Genomic DNA, 27,066 nt, shown 5'->3' with positions numbered 1-27,066 from the left:
TTGGGGGTGGATCATTACCAGAATGATGCCAGGCTACAGCAGTTTCCTTGGGTATAGAAGATTAAGGGGTGATATAATAAAGGTGTTTAAAATAATTAATGGACTTGGTTGGGTAGAAGAGAAAACCTGTTTCCTCTGGTGGGGAGTTTTTTTTATTCATTGATGGGATGTGGCAGCACTGGCAAGGTCAGCATTTCTTGCCCTGGAGAAGGTGATGGTGAGCTGCCTTCTTGAACCGCTGCAGTCCCTGTGGTGTGGGTACATTCACAGTGCTGTTAGGGAGGGAGTTCCAGGATTTTGACCCAGCGACAGTGAAGGAATGACGATATATTTCCAAGTCAGGATGGTGAGTGGCTTGGAGGGGAACTTCCAGGTGGTGGTGTTCCCGTGTGTCTGCTGCCCTTGTATTTCTGTCTAAGGAGCCTTGTTCAGTTCCTGCAGTGCACCTTGTAGATGGTACACACTGCTGCCACTGTCCGTCGGTGGTGGAGGGAGTGAATGTTTGTGGATGTGGTGCCAGTCAAGTGGGCTGCTTTGTCCCGGATGGTGTTGAGATTCTTGAATATTGTTGGAGCTGCACTCACCCAGGCAAGTGGGGAGTATTCCATCACACTCCTGACTTCTGCCTTGTGGGCAGGCTCTGGGGAGTCAGGAGGTGAATTACTCAACTCAGAATTTCTGCCATCTGACCTGCTCTTGTAGCCACAGTATTTATATGACCAATGCAGTTCATTTTCTGGTCAATGGTAACCCCCAGGATGTTGATAATGGGGGGTTCAGTGATGGTAATGCCATTGAATGTCAAGGGCGATGATTGGATTCTCTCTTGTTGGAGATGGTCATTGCCTGGCACTTGTGTGGCGCAAATGTTACTTGCAACTTGTCAGCCCAAGCCTGGATATTGTCCAGGTCTTGCTGTATTTGGACATCGGCTGCTGCTTTGGTACCTGAGGAGTCGCAAATGGTTCTGAACATCGTGCAATCATCAGCGAACATTCCCATTTCTGACCTTATGATGAAGGAAGTTCATTGATGAAACAGCTGAAGATGGTTGGGCCTAGGGCACTACCCTGAGGAACTCCTGCAGTGATGTCCTGGAACTGAGATGATTGACCTCTAACGACCACACCCATCCTCCTTTGTGTTAGGTATGACTCCAACCAGTGGAGAGTTTTCCCCCTGATTCCCATTGACTCCAGTTTTGCTAGGGGTCCTTGATGCCACATTCGGCCAAATGCTTCCGTGATATCAAGGGCAGTCACTCTCACCTCATCTCTGGAGTTCAGCTCTTTTGTCCATGTTTGAACCAAGGTTGTAATGAGGTCAGGAGCTGAGTGATCCTGGCGGAACCCAAACTGGTTATTGCTAAGCATGTGCCACTTGATAGAATTATTGATGACCCCTTGCATCACTTTAATGGTGATTGAGAGTAGTCTTATGGGGCGGTAATTGACTGGGTTGGATTTGTCCTGCTTTTTATGTACAGGACTTACCTGGGCAATTTTCCACATAGCCGGGTAGATGCCAGTGTTGTAGCTGTACTGGAACAGCTTGGCTAAAGGCGTGGGAAGTTGTAGAGCAGAGGTATTATTGCCGGAACATTGTCAGCCTTTGCAGTATCCAGTGCCTTCAGCTGATTCTTGTTATCACATGGCAAGAATCAAATTGACTGAAGACTGACATCTGTGATGCTGGGGACCTTTGGAGGAGGCTGAGATGGATCATCCACTCAGCACTTCTGGCTAAAGATTGTAGCAAATGCTTCAGCCTTATCTTTTACCCCTGTGCTGGGCTCCTCCATCATTGAGGATGGGAATATTTGTGGAGCCTCCTCCTCCAGTGAGTTGTTTAATCGTCCTCCACCATTCACGACTGGATGTAGCAGGACTGCAGAGCTTAGATCTGATCCGTTGCTTGTGGAGTCAATTAGCCCTGTCTATCACTTGCTGCTTATGCTGTTTGGCATGAAAATAGTCTTGAGCTGTAGCTTCACCAGGTTGACACCTCATTTTTAGGTATGTCTGGTGCTGCTCCTGGCATGCCTTCCTGCACTCTTCATTGAACCAGGATTGATCCCCTGGCTTGGTGGTAATGGTAGAGTGGGGGATATGCCAGGTCACGAGATTGTGTTTGAGTACAATTCTCCTGCTGCTGATGGCCCACAGTACCTCATGGATTCCTAGTCTTGAGTTTCTAGATCTGTTCAAAATCTATCCCACTTAGCACAGTGGTAGTGCCACACAATATGATGGAGGTATCCTTAAAATGTCTCCAGAGGGACTATGCAGTGGTCACTCCTACCAATGCTGTCATGGACAGATGCACCTGCAGCAGGCACATTGGTGAGGATGAGGTCAAGTATGTTTTTCCCTCTTGTTAGTTCCTTCACCACCTGCCGCAGACCCAGTCTAGCAGTTATGTCCTTTAGGACTTGGCCAGCACGGTCAGTAGTGGTGCTAACAAGCCAATCTTGGTGATGGACATTGAAGTCTCCCACCCAGAGTACATTCTGCACCCTTGCCACCCTTGGTGCTTCCTCCAAGTGGTGTTCAACACGGAGGAGCACTGATTCATCAGCTGAGGGAGGGCAGTATATGGTCATCAGCAGGAGGTTTCCTTGTCCATGTTTGACCTGGTGCCTTGAGACATCAGTCCGGAGTCTATGTTGAGGACTCCCAGGGCAACTCCCTCCTGACTGTATAGCACTGTCCTGCCAGTGGGAACAGGACATACCCAGTTGTGGGTATGGTGGTGTCTGGGACATTATCTATAAGATATGATTCCATATGACTATGGGAGCGAGACATTATTAGATCATTGGACTTTTAATTACAGATTTTTATTGAATTCAAATTTCACCATCTGCCGTGGTGGATTTGAACCCAGGTCACCGGAGCATTACCCTAGGCTTCTGGATTATTAGTCCCGTGACAAGCCACTGCACCACTGCCTCCCCGCACAGAAAAAGCGGACATAACCTTAAAATTAGAATTAGGCCATTCAGGGTGATGTCAGGAAGCAATTCTTCACAGAAAGGGTAATGGAATTCTGGAACTCTCTCCCCAGAAAGATTGTCGAGGCTGGGGCTCAGCTGAAAATTTCAAAACTGTGATATGGAACCAAAGCAAGGTGAGAGAGTTGAGATGCCGGCCAGTCATGATCTAATTGAATGGTCCACCAGGGTTGAGGGGCTGAATGGCCTCCTCTTGTTCCTATGCTCTTATCCAAATTCCACCACCAAACCGGCATTTTATGGGGTGTAATCATCCACTTAAGGGCCTCAGTTGGCCTGGGGGGCGGGTGGGCTGTTTGCCATCTTCCTCGCTGCTGGTGAAGTGCTAATGGTGGTGGGAAGGTGACACGCAGGCCACCCCACCCCATCAATCTTCCACCCGATTTTATACACCCCAGGGCACTGTAAAATCTTAGCCCGTGCTATTTGACAAAGCAGGAAGGCCTCTAGTTCAGTCCCTCGAGTCGAGTATTCTGTCACGATGGCAGTAGCTCCTCCACAATTAGCTTCACTGCCCCTCAGAAAAATAGGGGCAAATGTCAGCCAGGTTTCTTGCTTCCGATTCCTATCACAAGAACATAGGGATTTAGGAGCTTGAGTAGTCCGTTCGGCCCTTTGAGCCTGCTCCATCATTCAATAAGATCATGGCTGCTCTGATTGTGGCCTCAACTCTATTTTCTTGTCTTGATCCCGTAACCCTTGACTTCCTTGTCCATCAAGAATCTAACTCAGCCCTGAATATATTCAATGACCTGTTGGAAAGTCCAAGCATGTGAAGTCGAAAGAGGACAGGGTTGAGTTGACTGTGTTGGCCCCACCCCACTCCTTCATCAAATATCCTGCTGACATGACTAGTGGCGACTTAGCCAGGCACTGTCGAGTAACTGTTGCCATGGAGATATACCTCATTGTCAACAGGTCAACCATAATCTCATTGAATGATGGAACAGGCTTGAGGGACTGAATGACCTGCTCCTGTTCCTATGTTTCTGTAAAGGACATCAGCCCTTCAGCAAAAATATAAGTAATTTTTTCAGAAATGTGCCATTAAAGGAGAAAGAAACTGGAAATGGTTCCTGTGAATGTTAAGATAGGTAGGCCCTTTGTGGTTTCTCCTCTTTCTCAAATTGTACACAAAACGAATGCACTTGAAAAACTCCTACAGAGTCCTTGTTAATCATTCATCTGCTCAGCATGATAATGGAGCAGATATTCTTGATTGCCATTGACCTTGGAATGTTTCCAAAAGTGAGAGTTGGAGCCAGTAAAATGGATGAACAACTTAACACAGCACCTTTAACATGTCTGAAAGGGGTTGGTCACGTTGCAGGAGGTGAAAGGAGGGACAGGAGCGCAGGGGCTGATTTTAACAAATGGCTGGATCAACACATGAGGGAGGGGAAGGGTGACATCAAGGGGGAGTGGCAAGCTTGCGTGTATTTTAGCAAAGTTTTAGCTCCTAGGCCTCATTTTAATGAGGAAGTTCAGACTCCAGCTCAGACCTAGTACCTGCAGGCTGACCGGTGGGAGTGGGATCTCAGGTAGTCACCAAGGACTCATTTAGGGACCCCCGCACTAACGTAGGGTCGAAGTCCAGATCTGATTACAGGTAAGGGAGGGAGCGGCTGGGGGGAAACCTGAGGCAATAGAGTCTCCTTGTGAAGTCCAGAGGAGCCTCTCCTGTTCCGTCCTGGGGAAAAATAAAACCTTAAAAATGTAAAGCTTACCTTTGTCCATTTAGGATGGGTGTCATTGCCACCTGCAGCTCATAATTCATCTTTGCTGGATTAAGGTGAGAAGCCAGTGGATAAGTTGATTTAAGTGCCATCACCACATTTTCATTGGCTGAGAGGAGTTACAGTCCTCCCCCACCCCCAACCCCTCCACTGCCCCTCCAACCTCCAGGTGTGGTTGAGGAGGTAGATTTGAAGGAAGTTTCTGCAGGAGAGCAACCAGGAGAGAGGTGCAGCAAGGCAGAGGGATTTAGAAAGGGAATACCGGAGTGCAGGAAGGGTGGTGGATGTGCTGACAGTGCTAAAGTGGAGAAAGGAAGGACTATGCAGTAGGCTAACACTGGAAGAGTGCAGAGTTTGAGCAGGAAGACAGAAGGGTTGCATCACGAGACCCACAGAATTGTGGAATGAAACAGCACCGAAGGAGGCCATTCATCACATCATGCTTGTGTTAACTCTTGACTGTTAACTCTTTGAAAGAGTTCTTCAGTTAGTCTCACTCCCCTGCTCCTTCCCCATAGTTCAGTAAATTTTGCCTTGATCTAATTTCCTGTTGAAAGTTACTATTGAATCTGCTTCCATTACCATTTTAGATGGTGTATTTCAGATCATCACAACTTGCAGGGTAAAAAAAACTGAAGCCACATGCTGTCCCTTGTTCTTCTGCCAATCTCTGTAAAATGGAACAATGTCAAGGAGCGATCTGTAAATTTGGAAGAGGATTATTAATCAAAGATGGGGGAGGGAGTGGTGTAATGGGAAGCTAATGGAGATGGACGGGTAAAGGGGTAATTGGGAATGAGATTTAAATTAATGAAGCAGTCTGTTCCTAGACTTGGTATCATGTCTGACCCTGAGATGAGCTTCTGTCTACATATCCAGGCTGTCACTAAGATTGCCAATTTCCACCTCCATAAAATCACCTGACTCCACCTAATCTCAATTGCTGATGAAACATTAATTCAGGCTTTTGCTACCATTAGACTTGACTATTTCAACACTCCCCTGACCGGCCATCGACATTCTACCCTCCTTACACATCTGAGGCCCTCCAAAATTCTAACTCAGACCAAGTCCCATTCACCCATCTTTCCTGTGCTGACTCACCTAAATTGGCTCCCAGAATCTATCTATCTTTCAAAATTTGGGTAATTTAGCAGTAATTGTAAGGTTTTATTAGCAGTGATAAGGTTTATTAGTAGTAGTAAAGCTGATTGGGAGTAGTAGGGTTTATTAATTATAAATTAATTAAGAAAATAATAAATAAATTAAAAAATAATAACGATGGCAGGGCAAGCAATGTGTTGTGACTGCAGAAAGTGGGAGTTCCTGGACACCAGAGTGATCCAGGGCAAACACTTCTTTAGCAAGTGTCAGCACCTTGAGGATCTTCAGCCCAGAGTCATTGAGCTGGAGGCCGAGCTGCAGACACCATGATGCATCAGGGAGGTGGAAAGTCACCTGGACACTTTGTTCCAGGAGGCAGTCACACCTCTTAAATTAGGGTCTTCCGATTTTTGTCAGTAGTCAGGGACAGCGGGGTGTGACTTTAAGTGAGGCAGGTATGGGATTCATGAAGGCAGAAGTGGAGGAGCCTCAGCCCTTGCAATTTCCCAATAGGTTCAAGGTTCTTGCATCTCGTGGAAATGAAAGTGGGAGCTGCAGGGCGGCTGGGTGAACTGACCATGGCACCATGGTACAGGAAGCCATTCAAGTGGGGGGAGTTGATATGAATGTAGTGGTAGTAGGGGACAATATAGTCAGGGGGATTGACACAGTTCTCTGCAGCTGAGAATAAGAGTCCATTTGGCTGTGTTCCCTGCCTGGTGCCAGGTTTTGGGACGTCTGCTCTGGGCTGGAGAGAACCTTGCCGTGGGAGGGGGAGGATCTAGTAGTTGTGATCCATACTGGTACCAACGGCATTGATAGGACTTGGAAAGGGGTTCTGCTTAGGAATTGTGAACAGCTAGGGGCTAAAATAAAAAGCAGAACCTCAAAGGTAATAATCTCTGGGTAAGTAAGATTAAAGAGATGAATGCATGGCTCAAAGACTGGTGTGGGAGAAGTGGGTTTTGATTTATGGGGCACTGGCACCAGTACTGGGGCAAATGGGAGCTGTAGTTGTTGGGACAGGCTTCACCTGAACTGTGCTGGGGCCAGTGTTCTGGCGAATTATATAACTAAGATGGTAGAGAGAGCTTTAAACTAAATCGTGGGTGAAAGATATTGTGTGAGCGGAGATGTAGTAAATCAAAGCTTATCAATGAGGTACTAGAGAAGGTAGCGATTTGGATAAAGATAACCAGAGTGAGGCAGGAAGGGAGAGAGAGAGAGAGAGAGTACAAATTTAAGAGTGCACCAGCAGTTGATACCAGAGATTGCAAAAACAGTAAAAAGACAGAGTTAAAGGCTCTGTAACTGAACGCGTGCAGCATTTGTAACAAAATGGATGAATTGTTAGCACAGAAATAAATATGTATAACCTGATAGCCAACACAGAGACATGGTTGCAGGTTGACTAAGGCTAGGAGCTGAATATTGAAGGGTATTTGACATTTCGAAAAGATAAGAAGCTAGGAAAAGATGGTGGCATAGCTCTGTTAATTAAGGATGTCATTAGTACAGTAGTGAGAGCTGACTTTAGCCCAAGTAAGTAAGACATGGAATCAGTTTAGGTAGAGATAAGAAATAGGATAGGTCAAAGGTCACTTGTGGGTGTAGTTTATAGGCCCCTAATAGTAGTTACATGTAGGACAGAGTATACAGGAAGAAATAAATACGGCATGTTGGAAAAGTACCACAATAATCATGGGAGACTTTAATCTACATGTAGATTGGATGAATTGGATTGGTAAATGTAGCCTGGAAAGTGAGTTTATAGAGTATGCGGGACAATTTCTTAGAGCTGTATGTTCTAGTGCCAACCAGGGAGCAGGTTATTCTAGACCTGTCAATGAGCAATGAGACAGGATTAATCAATAATCTCATGGTAAAGGAACCTTTAGGTGACAGCAATCATAACGTGTTAGAATTTCATATTCAGTCTGAAGGGGTGAAGTGTGGGTCTAAGACCGATGTTTTAAACTGAAATAAAGGTAATCATAAGGATATAAACACAGAGCTAGCTAAAGTGAACTGGGAAACTGGTTTAAAAGGTGGGATAGTAGAAATGCTGTGGCAGACAATTAAGCAGATATTTAATAACTCTCAGCAAAGATTTATCCAAGTAAGAAAGGAAGACTCTTTGAGAAGGATGCATCATCTGTGGTTAAATAAAAAATTTAGGGATTGTATCAAAATGAAAGAAATACTGTACAAATCTGTAAAGATTTGTTATAGGTCAGAAGATTAGTCAGATTTTAAGAACCAACAAAGAATGACTAAAAATATATATAAAGAGGAAGAAAGTTGAGTATGAGAGAAAGCTGGCTAGTAATATAAGAACAGATAGTGAGAGTTTTTACAAGTATTCAAATAGGAAAAGAGTAACTAAAACTAGTGTTGGTCCTCTAGAGAGTGAGTTTGGGAATAGATAATGGAAAACAAGGAAATGGTGGAGGTGTTGAACAGATATTTTGTGTCTGTCTTCACTGCGGAAGACTTAGAAAACTTCCTAAAGATACTTGAAAATCAAAAGGTGAATTGGGGTGATGGGGGTGATGGGGAACTTAAAACAATCACCATCACTAGGAAAAAGGTGCTGGAAAAACTATTAGACATAAAGGCTGACAAGTCCCCAGGGCCAGATGGCCTGCATCCTAGTGTCTTTAAGAAGTGGCTGCAGAGACAGTGGGTGCATTGGTCAAGATATTCCAAAATTCTTTAGATTCTGTAAGGGTTCTAGTGGGTTGGAAAATAGCTAATGAAATGTCTTTATTCAAGAAAGGAGGGAGACAGAAAGCAGGAAACTACAGGCCAGTTAGCCTAACATCTGTCATAGGGAAATTGCTATAATCTATTATTAAGAAGACTTAGGAGGATATTTAGAAAATCATAATGTGATCAGATAGAGCCAACATGGTTTTATGAAAGGAAAATTGTGTTCAACTAATTTATTAGTTGTTTGAGGAAGTAACAAGCAAGGTAGATAAAGGGAAACATGTAGATGTGGTACATTTGGGTTTCCAAAAGGCATTTCTTAAGGTGCCACATCAAAGATTACGGCAAAAGATAAGACAACATGGTTTAGGGGTTAACGTATTAGCACGGATAAAGGATTGGTTAAATCACAGGAAGTAGAGAGTATGGATAAATGGTTTTTTTTCACATTGGTAAGCTGTAACTATTTGAGGGCCACGGGGATCAGGGCTGGGGCCTCAACTATATACAATCTACATCAATGATTTGGATGAAGGGACTGTATGAATGGTAGCTAAATTTGCCAATGACACCAAGATTGGTAGGAAAGTAAGTTGTCAAGAGGACGTAGAGAGTCTGCAAAAGGATATAAACATGTTAAGTGACTGGGCAAAAATTTGGCAGATGAGGTAAAATGTGGGAAAATGTGAACTTGTGCACTTTGGCAGGAAGAATGAGAAAGCAGTATACTATTTAAATGGAGAGAGATTGCGAAACTTGATGGTACTGAGGGACCTGGGTGTCCTGGTACATGAATCACAAAAAGTTAGGATGCGTGTACAGCAAGCGATAAGGAAGGCAAATGGAATGTTGGCATTATTGCAAGGGCAATGGAATATAAAAGCTGGGAAGTTTCACTGCAGCTGTACAGGGCATTAGTGAGACCACATCCAGAATACTATAACAAAAATAAAAATAAAAATACCTGGAAAAACTCAGCAGGTCTGACAGCATCTGCGGAGAGGAACACAGTTAACATTTCGAGTCCTTATGACTCTTTAACAGAACTAAGGAAAAATAGAAGAGAGGTGAAATATAAGCTGGTTTAAGGGGGAGTGGGACAACTAGAGCTGGATAGAGGGCCAGTGATAAGTGGAGATAGACAAAAGAACAAAGAGGTGTTGATGGTGGTGATATTATCTAAGGAATGTGCTAATACGTGACTTTAAGGGTAGAAAGCAGGACGAGCAAGGTACAGATAGCCCTAGTGGGGGTAAGAGGGCACCCCACCCCACTAGGGCTATCTGTACCTTGCTCATCCTGCTTTCTACCCTTAATGTCACCTATTAGCACATTCTTTAGATAATGTCACCACCATCAACACCTCTTTGTCCTTTTGTCTATGACATCTTTTGGCTATCTCCACCTATCACTGGCCCTCTATCCAGCTCTACTTGTCCCACTCTCCCTTAAACCAGTTTATATTTCACCTCTCTTCTATTTTACCTTAGTTCTGTTGAAGAGTCATACGGACTCGAAACGTTAACTGTATTCCTCTCAGCAGATGCTGTCAGACCTGCTGAGTTTTTCCAGGTATTTTTATCTTTATTTTTATTTTGGATTCCAGCATCTGCAGTTTTTTGCTTTTATCCAGAATACTATATACAGTTTTTTTCTCCTTATTTGAAAAAAGATATAATTGCATTAGAAGCAGTTCAGAGAAGGATCACTCAACTCATTCCTGGGATGAAGGGCTCATTCTATGAAGAAAGATTGAGCAGGTTAGACCAATGTCCATTGGGGTTTAGAAGAATGAGAGGTGATCTTATTGAAACATAGAAGATCTCGAGGGGACTTGACAAGGTAAATACCAGGAGGACGTTTCCGCTTGTAGGGGAGACTAGGGGACACTGTTTAAGAATAGGAGGTCTCCCATTTAAGACGGAGATGAGGAGAATTTTTTTCTCTCCGAGGGTCATTAGTCTGTGGAATTCTCTTCCCCAGAGAGCAGTGGAGCTCGGTCATTGAATATATTCAAGGCGGAGTTAGACAGAGAGTCATGGGTTATGGGGGTCAGATAAGAAGGTGGAGTTGAGAACACAACCAGCCATGATCTTATTGAATGGCGGAGCAGGCTCAAAGGGCCGAATGGCCTACTCCTGCTCCAATGCCCCTACATTCCTATAAGTACAAGTTGTTGTTGTTATTTTTGATATAATGTGAGAGGTTGAGCTCTGGACCCTGAGAATATAGTACCTTTTTACCCTGGGTGCACCCAATAAGCAAAGAATACAAATCTCACTCTGATTTTGTAGTGCTTTATTTAATAATCACAAGATTATTATATTGTTGCTTTGTATTTCAGGAGACGATTCATAGCTCCAATCAGCCTTGTACTGTCTAATGTAAATGAACACCGTCCATCAGACGGGCCTGTACCACAGCACCATGACCCTCGCCATCCACATACTGGCCTGTATATTTGGCACAGGCTCATGGGTTGCCATCAATGGTTTATGGGTGGAGCTTCCGCTTATTGTGAACGTGTTGCCTGAAGGCTGGGACTTGCCCTCTTACCTCACTGTCATCATTCAACTGGCCAATGTGGGACCTCTGTTTGTCACTCTCATGCACAAGTTTGCACCAGGGAAGATGAAGGAGATCGTTGCCATCTACATTATTATCAGCATCGGGATCATGGCCAGCTTGCTGATGGTATTCTTCTGGAAGGAAACCACACTACTGGAAGGTATACCTCACAGTACAGCGTTTCTTATACTGGCCTTCTTTTTGTCACTAGTAGACTGTACATCATCTGTGACCTTTCTGCCTTTCATGATGAGACTCCCAACAAAGTACATGACTACCTATTTCATTGGAGAGGGCCTGAGTGGCTTTGTCCCTGGCCTTGTGGCACTAAGCCAGGGTGTTGGGATGATCAAGTGCGTGAATGTTTCAAAACCAGTTAATGTGACCATTGATAATTTCACAGAGGGGGCAAGTATTTACCAGATTGAAACTCATTACTTACCTGCCAACTTCTCTACAGAAGCATTCTTAGCTTTCCTCACAGTTATGATGGTTTTCTGCTTGGTGGCTTTTTTTCTCCTCACACGGATTCCATGGTTACCGCACAAGCTTAATGAAGAGCGAGTGTCTAACCAAATGGTGCATGCCTCAACCACTGAATTAGAACTGAATAAATACACCTCCGAGCAACCAACAGATCCACAAAGCTTCAGCCTCAATAGTCCTACAAAGGCAATGGATAAAGCTAAGTTCACAGCTGAAACACAAAATGTGGCAACCAGTACATTCATTAAGTACTCCAAGCACCAGCTTTTCTTCATTTATTTTCTGGTCGCCTGGGTGAATTCATTGACCAATGGTTTTCTACCATCAGTGCAAACTTATTCATGCTTACCCTATGGGAACGTTGCTTACCACCTGTCTGCCGCTCTGGGTTCCATGGCTAATCCTGCCGCCTGCATTATCGCTTTGTTTTTACCCAACAGGTAGGCAACACAGAATGTAATGGAATTTGGAGATGGTGAGATTGTTGTAGTGGATCCATTCTAATGTCTTCTAAATTGCAGCAGAACTAAGTTAGAACAAAGCATGACTTGCAGTGTGACATCTACTGCCTTGGTACAGTTTGGGACCAACTTGCTAGGAAATGACTCCGTGTAGGAGCCAATGCCCAGCAATTCCTGGAAAGAAATCCTCATGGGTACAAATTTTTGGTCATTTTCCAAATGATTTATTGGATAAATAGCTCAACAAGAATAGGAATGGTCATGGCTTTACGCCCGTATTTCTTCCTCCCGCACTCCTAGGGAAGATACCAACCAGTAGTGAGGTGCAATGTGGTGGACAAAGGCAACCCAATGACACCTGTAGAATTGTAAAACTTTCTAGCATGAAAGGGAGCTATTTGGCCCATCACATCTGTTCTTACTGCTTGCTAGGAGTAAGTCAAATCCAATCTCACTGCCCTCTCTCTCACAACAAGATGACCCCTACACATTTAGTATTGGGACTCACACCTCTGCAGATTGGGATCAGACTGTCCCAGTACTAACTTGATTTGAATTATTGTGTCTGTTTTCTGCCAGAAAAATGGATGCAATGCATACCCTGGGGAGTCTAGTAATTGGGTGGATGTGCTGTCAGGTTTAGGCAGGCAAAGCATTGGGAAATGAAGTGTCGAGAAAAGAAAGGGAAGCTATCTCCATATACATTGCATCCCTTTTTCTGGCAGAAAACAGACACAATTTCAATCAATTTAGTACTGGGACAGTCTGAGCCCAGTCTGCAGAGAAAGATGGTAACACGGACACCATTCTAAGGTAAGTCCAGGATTTTTGGATGGGGAGGGATCAGGCACCCTAGGGAGGGATGGGTTGGAGGGGGGTGGGGTTGGTGAAAAACAGCCTGCCCACTCTCATCTGCCTTCCCCTAATTGAGCAGTTAAGGGCCTCAATAGGCCTAAGGGAGGGCTGGCTAGTGGGCACCTTACCCACCCACTGTATAATCTGAATGAATCTGGGGTGGGTGCGAAGGTGGGGGGCTAGCTGCCTGTCATATTTTATGTGCTCCACCACCCTCTGCCAAAAACACACCTGGTTGGGGGGGTGGGATGGGCGGGGGAGAGGGAGGGCATAAAATCCAGCCCAATTTAAGTAATTCTATGTGCAGTGAAAAATGAGGCTCCTATTTACATTGCAACGAAGCAACATTTCACCACTTGAGTGTAGCCTGAGTTTGGAGTTGATAGAACTGACCCAAATTTTGTGATATCTTTTTCTCCATTTTTATTTTTCGCTCATCTTCTCTCCCTTGCTATAGGGGCTTGAGGGTTTAAATTACGTGGACAGGTTACATACATACAAACATGTAAATAATGATGGATAGGGAAAAGCTCCAAACCAGTCTGTCCCACACAATGGTGGTACCTAGTACATCACAATATGTACAGTTCCCATCCCACAAAAAAAACATACGATCTTCTGAAAGCAGGAAAAAAAAACAGATAAACACCCAAGGTGATTTGGGAGAAGGAGCTGGCAAATTCTTCAGTGACCACCCCAGGGAATCGAAACTTGACTCGGAGATCACTGTGGCCCCTGGTACTTCCTCGACACACCTAGCCTTTTTGGCTGAGGACAGGAACAGGTCCAGCTCTCCCTTGAAGGAATTTAGTGAATCTGAGGGGGAATTATGAAAGAGGGCACATAATCCTAAAATTAAAGGAACTGGACCATTTAGGAGGGAAATCATGAAACAATATTTTCTCACAAAGCGTAGTAGAAATCCTGAATTCTTTTACAAACATACAAACAAGGAGCAGAAGTAGGTCATTCAGTACCTTGAGCCGGCTCCATCATTTAATAAGATCATGGCTGATCTGATAGTAACCTAAAATCTGCATCCCACCTACCCCCGATAACCTATCAGCCCCTTGCTTACCAAGAATCTGTCCACCTCTGCCTTAAGAATATTCAAAGACTCTGCTTCCACCGCCTTTTCAGGAAGAGAGTTCCAAAGACTCACAACCCTCTGAGTGAAAAAAAATCACCTCATCTGTTTTAAATGGGTGACCCCTTATTTTAAACAGTGACCCCTTGTTCTTGATTCTCCCACAAGAGGAAACATCCTCTCCACATCCACCCTGTCAAGACCCCAAAAAACAATGGCTGGTGGAGCAATTGTAGTTTTCAAGACAGGTATCAGAATAAGGGTATCAAGAGATATGGAGCTAGAGAAGGTAAATAGAGTTGAAGTCCAGGTCAGCCATTATCTAACTAAACTGAACAGCTTTGAGGGGCTGAATGGCCTCCTCCAACCATATGGTATAGTGCATTCACTGGGCTTGGGTTTTAGATTTTTATCAGATAATCTATTACATCATCCAGAAAAATAAAGCAATGAAATTTGCCTGCGAGCAAAAGGTACATTTTAATCAGAATAAATGGTCCTGCATTGTGGAAAGTTTAATAATAGACCTGTTATTCTGAAAGAAATGCTGTTGCTGAGTCCTTAGGGTGCTGTGTGGTGTGTTTTATGGATCAATGAATGCCTGCTTGGGAATATGACTGGGGATTTTTATTAGCAGCAATAGACAAATCTAATCAAATATTCCATGTAATATGATGGTTCTGGTATTGCTGGGCCTTTGGAGATGTCAGATCTGCGTTTTTAATTTATTTTTTGATGGGGTGTGAGTGTCACTGGCGAGGCCACCATTTGTGGCCCATCCCTAACTGTGCTTGAGAAGGTGCTAGTGAGCCATCTTCTAGAATTGCTGCAGTTCATCTAGTGTAGGTACACCCACAGTGCTCCAGGAGTTCCAAGATTTCGAACTAGCGACAATGAAGGAATGGTGATATAGTTTCATGTCAGGATGATTTATGATTTGCGGGGAGGAACTTACAGGTGATGGTGTTCCCGTATGTTCACCCTTGTCTTTCTAGGTGGTAGAGATCCTGGGTTTGGAAGGTTCTGTCAAAGGAATCTTGGCAAGTTGCTGCAGGGCACCTTTTAGTCATTGGTACACATGGCTGCCATTGTGCACCAGTGGTAGAGAGAATGAACATTTAAGGTGGTGGATAGGGTGCTGATCAAGTGGGCTGCTTTATCTTGGATGGTGTTGACCTTCTTCTGAAGAATCAAAGCAGAAAGATGTATAATTTCTTATCAGTTTTGGTCAGATATCTGGTCGTATTTGATCCCAAAAAGAGTTCTGACATGATCCACACCATCACTAAGATGTTCTAGTTTCACCTTTGTAACATCACCTGACTCCACTCCTGCCTCAGCTCAGCTGCTGCTACCCTCATTCATGCCTTTGTTACCTCTAGGTGTTACGACACAGCAGTTGGTAAAGGCTGAGTTATTTAAAATCCCAGAGGGAAACTTTAAACAACTGTCATAACCTATATTTTCAATTGATATGTTTGAGATGCAGCCCCGAATTCAGGAATAAAACCACCGGCGGTTTTTATATACATTAAATTAAACATTTATTAATTTTACAAGGTATTAAACACATACACATCTACAAATTACTACCTTAACAACTATTAAACAAACCCCCAAATTAATCACTCCTAAAATTTTCACCAAGGCAACAATAACCCATGGATTTTAAACAGACACCTGGCAAAGCATGTTTTATCTTACAAATTCAAAATGAGGTTCCTTTCAATTTGGTTCCTTTGCAGGCAGTTGTAGGCTTACAGGCTGATTAGATCTCACACGTCTCTAACTTCCATACACACAACTCTTCTGTATATACCTAGCCTTCTCTTTGAATGTAAATTCTCTTTGTATCACCAGGCCCTTTCAACTCCAGCTCTTCTAACAATAAAACCCCTTTCATAGTACCAATTTTATTAGTAATATAAACATATTGCTTTGTGTCTCCTAGCTAGGTGCAAGATTTCACCCCCAGTCTATGAATGGTTTATTCAACAAAATGCAAATGTACTCTACCTTAGCATTTAACATCTCAAAACTACAATACATCAAAGCACCCAGGCTATCTGGCTTTAATCCAATTAAGACACAGCCAGACACACCCACAGACACAAACTCTACTTCAAGTCCAATTTAAAATAATTTCCAATAACATTACATACATTAATATTTCCTCATGACACTGGACTTGACTATTCCAACACTCTCTGGGCTGGCCTCTTATTTTGCACCCTCTATAAATTTGGGGCTATGCTGTGTCCTAACTTGCACCAAGACCCATTTAACCATCAACCCTGTGCTCACTGACCCACAGTGGCTTCTGGTCCAGCAATGCCTCAATTTTAAAATTCTCGTCCTTGTTTTCAAATCCCTCCATGGCCTTGTCTCTCCCTGTTTCTGTAATCTCATCCAGTCCTACAATACTCTTAAGATATCAACACTCCACCAATTCTGGCCTCTTGAGCATTCCCAATTTTGAACACTCCACCATTGGCCCTCAGCTGCTTAGACCCTAAGTTCATTCCCTCTATAAACCTCTCTGCTTTTCTACCTCTCTCCTTCTTTGAGACACTCCTTAAAACCTACCTCTTTGACAAAGTTTATGGTCATCTGCTGTAGTATGTAGCTCAGTGTCAATTCTTGTTTGATTAACACTCATGTGAAGCACCTTGGGATGCTTTAGTACATTAATGACATTAAATAAATACAGCTGGCATTGTTGATTTGCAAGGGTAGATGTAGAAAACTTTTTCTGATGGTGGAGAATTTCAGAACAAGAGAGTACAATCTTAAAATTAGAGCAGGACTATTTGAGGGTGAAAATCAGTAAGTGTTTCTTCACACAAGGAGTAATAGAAACCTAGAATGCATTCCCTAACATCTTATCTCAATTGAAAAGCTAAAGATTTGGGTCAATAGATTTGCATTAGGGAAGGGTCAAGGATATGTAATGAAGGCAAGCAAATGGGCTTGAGGTAAAGGTCAGCCATGATCTAATAGAATGGTGGAACAGACTCATGGGGCTGAATGGCCTACTCCTGTTGTGTTGAAGGTAAATTTACTTTTACCAACAAATGCACAGCACAGCACACCAGGCTTTTGCTTTCTAACGGCTTCTCTGACAGTGAATGGCCATTTAAGTTGAATTCGTGCTGAATTGCAAGTTCTTAAGTGCTGTTCACTGGCACTGGCTGGCAACTGGCATGAATCTATGAGTGTGGAACTCTCTTCCTCAGAGTGGTGGAGGCAGAGTCAATGAATATTTTTAAGGCTGAGTTAGGTAGATTCTTGACTGACAAGGGAGTCAAAGGTTATAGTGGGGAGGAACGAAGGTAGAGCTGAGGCTGCAATCAGATTAGCCATCATCTTATTGAATGGTAGAGCAGCGACGAGGGGCTGAATGGCCTATTCCTGCTCCTAATTTATATGTTCATGTGAATCTGGCCCAAGCTCATTTCAGTCATTAGAAAGAGATGTTTCATTGCTTGGTTGGGTTTGAATCATGGTGCTAATAGTGTAGAAGTGGAGAGCTAATCCTGTCTTTTGACATGAACATCCAACCTTTTCCAATGGGTATTGTGAAATGCTATTGAAAATAAAAATTTGCAAAATGATAGGCAAAGGTAAAGCATGGCCCCTAAAGCATGAAGTGTCACTGTTGCATCTCCATCATTGTGCGTTTCATCTATAATGTCATAATTGTCCGCAAACTTTTGAATGCACAGACTCCTCGATAATCACCTAACCCGGGCTAGTGTAGTATAACCTGTGTAGCTGTTACTGAATGAAAGATGCAGTCACTGAACTCAGGTGTAACCACGTTATTGGGCTTTCATAACTGCAGCACATGGAAATGCTCAAAAGAAAAAGCTGACACTGGCCCCAAAAGCTGACAACTCATGAACAAAACTCAATGTACAACTGAAAAATACCTCGTGGGCTGAACAAGTTAAACTCCTTTCATTTACTTTGGATCTCAAGAATTTTTGCCAGTATTGCAGGACCACAGTGTGCAACCCAGTTCCGCTTTTTTGTGAAAAACAAAAACTCATGTATGACATGTGACAAGAAATAGTTACAATGGCAGTGTAGCGGAATGCAAAATTGCCATGATTTAAGCTACAGCTGTATCCCAGGAAAAATACTGAACTGCCCAAAAGTGTAGTTTTTGTAGTGGTGGTTTTACAAACGTTTGAAAGGGATATTAACTTTGGTGATACAGAATGCATTTTCAAGTAAGACCTGACAGCAATTTAGATTTTTGGCACTTTTTCCAATGCATTTTGAACTATACGGAGGCTCTGTTTATAATAGGTTGCCCATAAAGAAGTTTTTCCATTTAATAAAGCTAATTGCTGATAAAACAGATGGCAAAATGAACAAGACAGCTCCGCACATCACAAAGTGTCTGCAACAGGAATCTTACATCCTAAAATATTTTGAACAGAAATCAGCAAAACAGCTGTTTTTTTTTAAAGGAAATCTAAATTGGATGCCTCAGGTTTCTGAGCTGAATTCAGCTGGCAAAAAAACAAGGTCGTCCCTCTGCTCGTCAACACTTATCATTTGGTTTTAGTTCTCCTTTAAAGATAAAATATTGATCAGGAAGGCAAAGGTACGGGCATCAGCGCTTCGTCAACAAATACAACATCAATCTCACATGAGAAAAGAGATCTGTCTAGGCGGTGAGCAAAAGAAAAAATGCACATTGCAAATGTAGTCTGCACTGTTTATACCATCCACTCTTAACACAGGCAGATGCCCATCTCCGGTAAATGGCTCTGGCCCTTTTCCATTACGTCAGGAATCGATCGCAATTAAAGGCACCACTTATACTATATTAAGCAGGCCGACTATTTTGGATGGTTCAATAAGTATTTGCCCTGTACTTACCAATTATAAAAAGTCCTCCGCATTAAAGGGTCTCCCAACACCTTCAAACAGCTGTTCACACCTGGCTAAAGCACAGTTAACTCAATGATGGAATTCTGGGCGTAACTGCTAACAACTGGTGAGGCCACAACTGGAGTATTGTGTGCAGTTCTGGTCACCACATTACAGGAAGGACGTAATAGCTCTGGAGAGAGTGCAGAGGAGGTTTACAAGAACGTTGCCAGGGTTAGAAAAGTGTAGCTACGAGGAGAGATTGGATAGGTTGGGGTTATTTTCCTTGGAACAAAGAAGGCTGAGAGGTGACTTGATTGAGGTGTACAAAATTATGAGGGGAATAGATAGAGTGGACAGGATAAAATTGTTTCTCTTGATGGAGAATTCTAGAACCAGGGGACATAGATTCAAGAAAAGTGGCAGAAGGTGAAGGGGGGACGTGAGGAAGAACTTTTTGATGCAGAGGGTAGTGGGTGTCTGGAATTCGCTGTCCAAGTTGGTGGTAGAGGCAAAAACTTTAAACTCTTTTAAAAAATACCTGGATCTGCACCTAAAGCGCTATAAACTGCAGGGCTATGGGCCGGGTGCAGGAAGGTGGGATTAGAAAGAGCACCTGGGTGTTCTCGGGCTGGCATGGACAAGATGGGCTGAATGGCCACCTTCTGTGCTGTAACTTTTCTATAGTTCTATGGTTCTAACTGGCAGTTGCTACATGGAGGTTTCCTGTCTGATTACGTTACTCTTTGATTTTACTACCTATTTGTATTGTGGACACGTGCTAACACCAAAGTGCCCACTCTAAGCACTGCAGACCATATTAAGAACCATTGTATGGCAGAGTGATATGAATTTTACCCTGTAGCTGACCGGTGTGACATGACAATCTTATATGGTGAACTGGGTGTAAACATAGGAAAATGTTGCAATCACAAACACACAATCATTCACTGACATTCAGCTCAAATTTTCCATTATTTGACAGTTTGGTTCTTTATTTCTGGAATAGATGTCTTTGATCTTTTTTTCTGCCTTTTACTGACCAGTAACCAGCAGTTCACTTTTTGGAGATTAGATCTGGGATTGTTTTCATTCTTCTATGTGTTGTGGGTATTACTGGCTAGACCAGCATTTATTGTCCATCCTAGTTGTCCTTGAGATGGTGATGAGCTGTCTTCTTGAACTGCTACAGTCCACATGGTTTAGGTACACCCACAGTGTTGTTAGGGAGAGAGTTCCAGGGTTTTGACCCAGCGACAGTGAAAGAACAATGATATATTTCCAAGTCAGGATGGTGACTGGCTTGGAAGGGAACTTGTAGATCCTTGTGTTCCCATGCGTCTGCTGCCCTTGTCCTTCTAGGTGGTAAAGGTTTTTTTTAATTCATTCACGGGATGTGGGCTTTGCTGGCTGGACCAGCATTTATTGGGCATCCCTAGTTGCCTTTGAGAAGGTGGTGGTGAGCTGCCTTCTTGAATTGCTGCAGTCCATGTGGTGTAGGTTCACCCACAGTGCTGTTAGGAAGGGAGTCCCAGGATCTTGACCCAGTGACAGTAAGGGAACGGTGATATATCTACTGCCCTTGACCTTCTAGATGGTAGTGGCCATGAGTTTGGAAGGTTGCAGGAATTGGTGAATTCCTGAAGTGCATCTTGTAGATGCTACACACTGCTGCTACTGTGTGTCGGTGGTGGAGGGAGTGAATGTTTGTGGATGTGATGCCAATCAAGCGGACTGCTTTGTCCTGGATGGTGTCAACCTTCTTGAGTGTTGTGGGAGCTGCACTCATCCAGGCAAGTGGGGAGTATTCCATCACACTCCTGACTTGTGCCTTGTAGATGGTGGACAGGCTTTGGGGAGTCAGGAGGTGAGTTACCGGTTGCAGGATTCCTAGCCTCGGACCTGCACTCGTAGCCACAGTATTTATATGGCTAGTCCAGTTTAGTTTCTTGTCAATGGTAACGGCCAGGATGTTGATTGTGGGGGATACAGTGATGGTAATGCCTTTGAATGTCAAGGGGCGATGGTTAGATTCTCTCTTGTTGGAGATGGTCATTGCCTGGCACCTGTGTGACATGAATGTTACTTGCCACTTCTCAGCCCAAACCTGGATATTGTCCAGGTCTTGCTGCATTTGGACATGGACTGCTTCAGTATCTGAGGAGTTGTGAATGATGTTGAACATTGTGCAATCATCAGCGAACATCCCCATTGCTGACCTTAGGATGGAAGGAAGGTCATTGATGAAGCAGCTGAAGATGGTTGGGTCGAAGGCACTACCCTGAGGAACTCCTGCAGTGATGTCCTGGAGCTGAGTTGATTGACCTCCAACAGCCACAACCACCTTCCTTTGTGCTAGGTATGACTCCAACCAGCACAGTGTTTTCCCTGATTTCCATTGACTCCAGTTTTGCTAGGGCTCCTTGATGCCACAGAGTCAAATGCTGCCTTGATGTCAAGGGCAGTCACTCTCACCTCACCTCTGGAGTTCAGCTCTTTTGTCCATGTTTGAACCAAGGTTGTAATGAGGCCAGGAGCAGAGTGATCCTGGTGGACCCCAAACTGAGTGTCATTGAACAGATTATTGCTAAGCAAGTGCCGCTTGATAGCACTGTTGATGACCCCTTCCATTACTTTACTGATGATGGAGAGTAGACTGATGGGGTGGTAATTGGCCAGGTTGGATTTGTCCTGCTTTTTGTGTACAGAACATACCTGGGCAATTTTCCACATAGCCGGGTCGATGCCAGTGTTGTAGCTGTACTGGAACAGCTTGGCTAGGTGGGCGGCAATTTCTGGAGCACAAGACTTCAGTACTGTTGCTGGAATATTGTCAGAGCCCATAGACTTTGCAGTATCCAGTGCCTTCAGCCGTTTCTCTATATCAGGTGGAGTGAATTGAATTGGATGAAGACTGGCATCTGTGATGCTGGGGACCTCCGGAGGAGCTGAGATGGATCACCCACTCGGCACTTCTGGCTGAAGATTATAGCAAATGCTTCAGCCTTATCTTTTGCACTGATGTGCTGGGCTCCCCCATCATTGAGGATGGGCATATTTGCGGAACCTCCTCCTCCAGTGAGTTGTTTAATTGTCCTCCACCATTCACAACTGGATTTGGCAAGGCTGCAGAGCTTAGATCTGATCCATTGGTTTTGGGATCGCTTAGCTCTGTCTATCACTTGCTGCTTGTGCTGTTTGGCATGCAAGTAGTCCTATGTTATTACTTCACCATGTAGACACCTCATTTTTAGGTATGCCTGGTGCTGCTCCTGGCATGCTGTCCTGCACCCTTCATTGAACCTGGGTTGATCCCCTGGCTTGATGGTGATGGTCGAGTGGGAGATATGTCGGGCCATGGGCTACAGATTGTGTTCAAGTACAATTCTGCTGCTGCTGATGGCCCACAGCACCTCATGGATGCCCAGCCTTGAGTTGCTAGATCTGTTCTAAATCTATCTCATTTATCATGGTGGTAGTGCCACACAACATGATAGAGGGTATTCTCAATGTGAAGGCGGGACTTCGTCTCCACAAGGACTGTGCGGTGGTCACTCCTACCGATACTGTCATGGACAGATGCATCTCCGGCAGGCAGGTTGGTGAGGATGAGGTCAAGTATGTTTTTCCCTCTTATTTGGTTCCCTCACCAGATGCTGCAGACCCAGCCTAGCAGCTCAGTCAGTAATGGTGCTACTGAGCCATACTTGGTGTTGGACGTTGAAGTCCCCCACCCAGAGTACATTCTGTGCCCTTGCCACCCTCAGTACTTCCTCCAAGTGATGTTCAACATGGAGGAGCACTGATTCATCAGCTAAGGGGGGACGGTTCGTGATTTCCTTGTCCATGTTTGGCCTGATGCCATGAGACTTCATGGGATCCGGAGTCGATGTTGAGGACTCCCAGGGCAATTTCCTCTCTACTGTATACGACTGTGCTGCCACCTCTGCTGGGTCTGTCCTGCTGGTGGGACAGGACATACCCAGAGATAGTGATGGTGGTGTCTGGGACATTATCTGTCAGGTATGATTCCGTGAGGATGACTATGTCAGGCTGTTGCTTGACTAGTCTGTGAGACAGCTCTCCCAATTTTGGCACTAGCCCCCAGATGTTAGTAAGGAAGACAAACTTACTAACTTGTGAGATTGGAAGTTGCTGTGGAAGGAGCCTTGGTGAGCTGCTGCTTTAGGTGGTACACACTGCCCTCACTATGCTTCAGTGGTGGAGGGAGTGAATGTTTAAGCTGGTGGATGAGGTGCTGATCAAGCAGGTTGTTTTGTCCTGGATGGTATCGAGCTTCTCAAGTGTTACTGGAAACACAGTCATCCAGGCAAGTGGAATGTATTCCACTACATTCGTGCCTTTTCTCAGATTAGGTGCATTCTTTTTGTTTTCCTTTCAAAAAATATTCAGTTTACATTTTGGTTTAAAGACAAGTTTACAGTCACAAATTTCCTCTTCATTTGATTATTGTTTTTCAAATGTAAGTCAGCAACGAGTTAGCTCCCTCTTCAGCATGTGCATTGAAATATTATAGATGCGCAAAAGAGATAAGGCACAATGCATTGTTAGGCAATTTGAACATAACTTAAACTATGGCCAAATAAGCCAATTTTTCAACAACAATTTGCATTTGGATAGTGCTTCTAATGTGCAAAATCTCCCCAAGGCAATTCAAAGGGGCACAACTCAGCAAAAATTGAATCCAAGCCAAACAAGGTGACATTAAGATGAAAGAGAGATGTTTTAAAAGCAACCTAAAAAGAAGTGAGAGGTAATGGGGATGGGTTAAGTGGAGCTTGGGACTAGATGATTGAAGGCATGGGCATTAATGATAGCATGAAAGATATTGGGGTGCCGGAGCCAGAATTGGAGGAATGTGGAGATCTTGGGGGGGCTGTAGGATTGGAGGAAGTTATAGTGATAGGGGGAGGCAATGGGATGAGTTGAGAATTTTAAAATGGAGGTATGTGTAGACCAGAGACCAATGTAGGTTAGCAAGCACATGGGTGATGGGTGAATGGGACTTGGCACGAATCAGGGTACATGTGCTAGAGTTTTGGTGGAGTGCAGTAGAGCTGAAGCTTATCCAGGGTGGAAAAAGGGAGGCTGACCAGGAGAGCATTGGAATGGTTGAGCCTGGAGGTAAGAAAATTTATGGATGAGGCTTTTAGAAACAGATGAGCTGAAACAGAACCAGAGATAGACAATACATGGACGCAGCCAATCAAGAAAGGTGGCTCAACACCACCTCCTCAAAGATAACAGGAGATGAGCAACAAATGCTGGCCTTGCCAGCGACACCTACATTCCATGAGCGGGTGAAGAAAAAATGACAAGATTCTCAAGCTTGATATAATGCGCACAGTTGCCAACTATGCATCATGGTAACCTTGGTAGCAAGCAAGGGCACTAGGTTTGTGGAATATCGCCAAAGGTGCATTCATTTTATTCTTTGATTTATGACTCAGAGAACTTATGCGCTTATGAGTAATGAATGAGAATTGCGACATGTGGAGGCCTCATCACTGTCAATGTGATGTCCTGTCTTAGCTCTAGACAGGAGGACAAAAATATCTCGCGAAATCATGGCACAGTGTGTGAATTTTTTACTGTGTTGGCATAAGCCTATACACCTGCTGCAGACTACATCTGTGCATTCTTAGATTGGAAAAAGCACACAGAAAACGATGCACTGCAAGAACTTGTGAAAGATACTCTCCTTGGGTTTGTCGAACATCACCGGGTAGCAACCATCTGCTTCCCTTATTCCATTAGGTATCAAAGACAAGCGCCAAGTCAACAGCATCAGAACTGGCACGATGGGCACTTAGCAAGTTTGGTCCCAGATTTTGATTTTTTCCAACACAAATATATATTTTTTTAAAACGCTACTTTAAATGAGGAATAAAGACTCACTTTGAATTCAAACAGAGAACAAAACAAACTCCCACTTATCAGTAAAGCAGCAATGCGTAGCCAGCAGTTCAGGATTTATCGAAGATTGAAGTGTTTAATTGTTTTGCAGCACAATATTCTCAAATGTCCAAAATTGGTTGAATTCGGAAGCTGTGCAAAGGGGCATTTCAGGTTTGTAGGGAGAGCTTCCTGGGTGCTGTCAGTCAGCCTCTTAGTTTTACCTCTCTTGCTTGCCTTTGCAATCATTCTCATAGTCTCATAGGCCCATAGATGTCTACAGCACAGAAGGAGGCCATTTGGCCCATTGCATCCGCGCTGGTCAGCAAAGATCTGATGACATTAATCCCATTTTCCAGCGTTTGGCCCATAGCCCTGGATGCTATGTCAACACAAATGGATATCTAAATACTTCTTAAATGTTACGAAAGATTCTGACTCAACCACCCTTTTAGGCAGAGTTCCAGACTCCCACCACCCTCTGGGTGAAAAGATTTCTCCTCAACCCCCCTCTTAGCCTTCTACCTCTTACCTTTAATCTATGCCCCCTGGTTATTGGCCCCTCTACTAATTGAAAAAGTGCCTTCCTATCCACCCCATCTATGCCCCTCATAATCTTATACGCCTCTTTCAGGTCCCCTTTCAACCTTCGTTGCTCCAAGGAAAACAACCCCAGCCTATCCAATCTTTCCTCATAGCTCAGACCCTCCAGCCCAGGCAGCATCCTGGTAAATCTCCAATGCACCCTCTCCAGTGCAATCACATCCTTCCTATAATGTGGTGACCAGAACTGCACGCAGTACTCCAGTTGTGGCCTAACCAGGGTTTTATGCAGTTCCAGCATAACCTCCCTGCTCTTGTATTCTATGGGCAGAATCTTCAGTTCGACAAGTGGGGGTGGGACCTGCTCGCCGATGTGTAAAATGATGCGCGGTGATGTTGGGCGTGTGTCACGATGTCACCGCACGTCATTTAGATTTTCAGCTCAGCGGGTGCGCACCAGAGTTGGTTACACCTCAGAGTTGGCCGCGTGCCCACTGAACTGTCAAAGGCCTATTAAGGCCATTTGAATTCCAATTCAAATAATTAACGGAGCTGCCCTTCCAACCTTAAGGTTGGCGGGCAGGCGAAGAGCCCAGGCGGCCTTCGCATTTATCATGAAACCCCATCCACGGGCGGGATGAGGTTTCATGAGGGTTTTTAAACTTCAATAAAATTTTTCAAAAACATTCACTGACATGTCCCAGCTCATGTGACACTGTCACATTCGGGGACATGTCTTAAAAAATGTTTTCTTCCTTTATTTAAATTTTTACATATCAAACTGATCTCCCCGAGGCAGCTCATTTACTAGCACTTTAACTTCTAATTCTATCTCAGCTTCTCTTGCCTTCTCCCTACCTTGGACCCTTTAAATGCTTGTACACTGTAAACAGTTACAAGCTTTCTTGGTAAATTCCATTACCCGAGGTGAAACAGATAAAAGGTTTAATCAGCAACCACAATGATAACTTGTGTTTATAAATCATGAGCGGTCTAGACAGAGCAGATAGTGAGAGACTGTTCTCATTCTCACCAACCTAAGGCCTAATCTAAGAACCAAAGGTAACATTGGCAAAAAAGCTCTTATGCAGCAAGAAGTTAGGACCTGGGAGGCATTGCCCAAGAGTGGGTTGGAAGCAGATTCAATCATGGCTTTCAAAAGGGAATTGGATTGAAGCAAGAAAAAATGCAGGGCTATGGGGAAAAGGCAGGGTAGTGGGACTAGCTGAGTTGCTCTTGCAGAACACTGGCACAGACATGATGGTTTGAATGGCATTGTAACCATTCTACGTTTCTAGGTGCCCTGCCAAGACAACATGAAGAAGAAAAAAAACTAAAAGAAATTTGTTTCTCTTCCATATTCTCTTGTTTAAATTCTTTTTTTTTTAAATGGACAAATGTCTGAACTGATAAAATGGCCACCGCTGACCACATATTGGTAGGCCTAGAAGTTTCTGAGCAGTTTTTAAAAAATTGACAAAGACTAACACATCAAACCCCTGTAGTGTAATACTCCTTGCATTGTATAATCATTCCAGCCAAGCCAACACAAAGGATAGCTGGTGAGGTGTCTGCACCAGCCAGCTTTGGACAAAGGCAAAGCTATTTGTGACTCCTCATCTCCAATGTTGTGCTAATGGTACTACAGTTACCTGCTCAAAACACAATGGTGAGAATTTTAACGTCGGTGTGTGGGGGCGG

At 44.0% G+C, this 27,066-nt stretch overlaps 1 protein-coding gene across 2 annotated transcripts in view; it reads left to right on the top strand.

The window, feature by feature from the left end:
• slc52a3-1 (solute carrier family 52 member 3-1) overlaps positions 1 to 27,066 on the top strand; it is a 95,605-nt gene that overhangs the window by 24,161 nt on the left and 44,378 nt on the right. For both annotated transcript variants that reach the window (XM_078554882.1, XM_078554881.1), the window contains exon 2: positions 10,910 to 12,059. In XM_078554882.1, the coding sequence (XP_078411008.1) occupies positions 10,954 to 12,059 (1,106 nt within the window). In that variant the 5' untranslated portion in view covers positions 10,910 to 10,953. The remainder of the gene's footprint in view (positions 1 to 10,909; positions 12,060 to 27,066) is intronic.

The sequence above is a fragment of the Cetorhinus maximus genome, chromosome 13 (genome assembly GCF_964194155.1).
Source record: "Cetorhinus maximus chromosome 13, sCetMax3.hap1.1, whole genome shotgun sequence".
NCBI lineage: Eukaryota > Metazoa > Chordata > Chondrichthyes > Lamniformes > Cetorhinidae > Cetorhinus > Cetorhinus maximus.
This window is presented reverse-complemented; position numbering and strand designations above follow the sequence as displayed.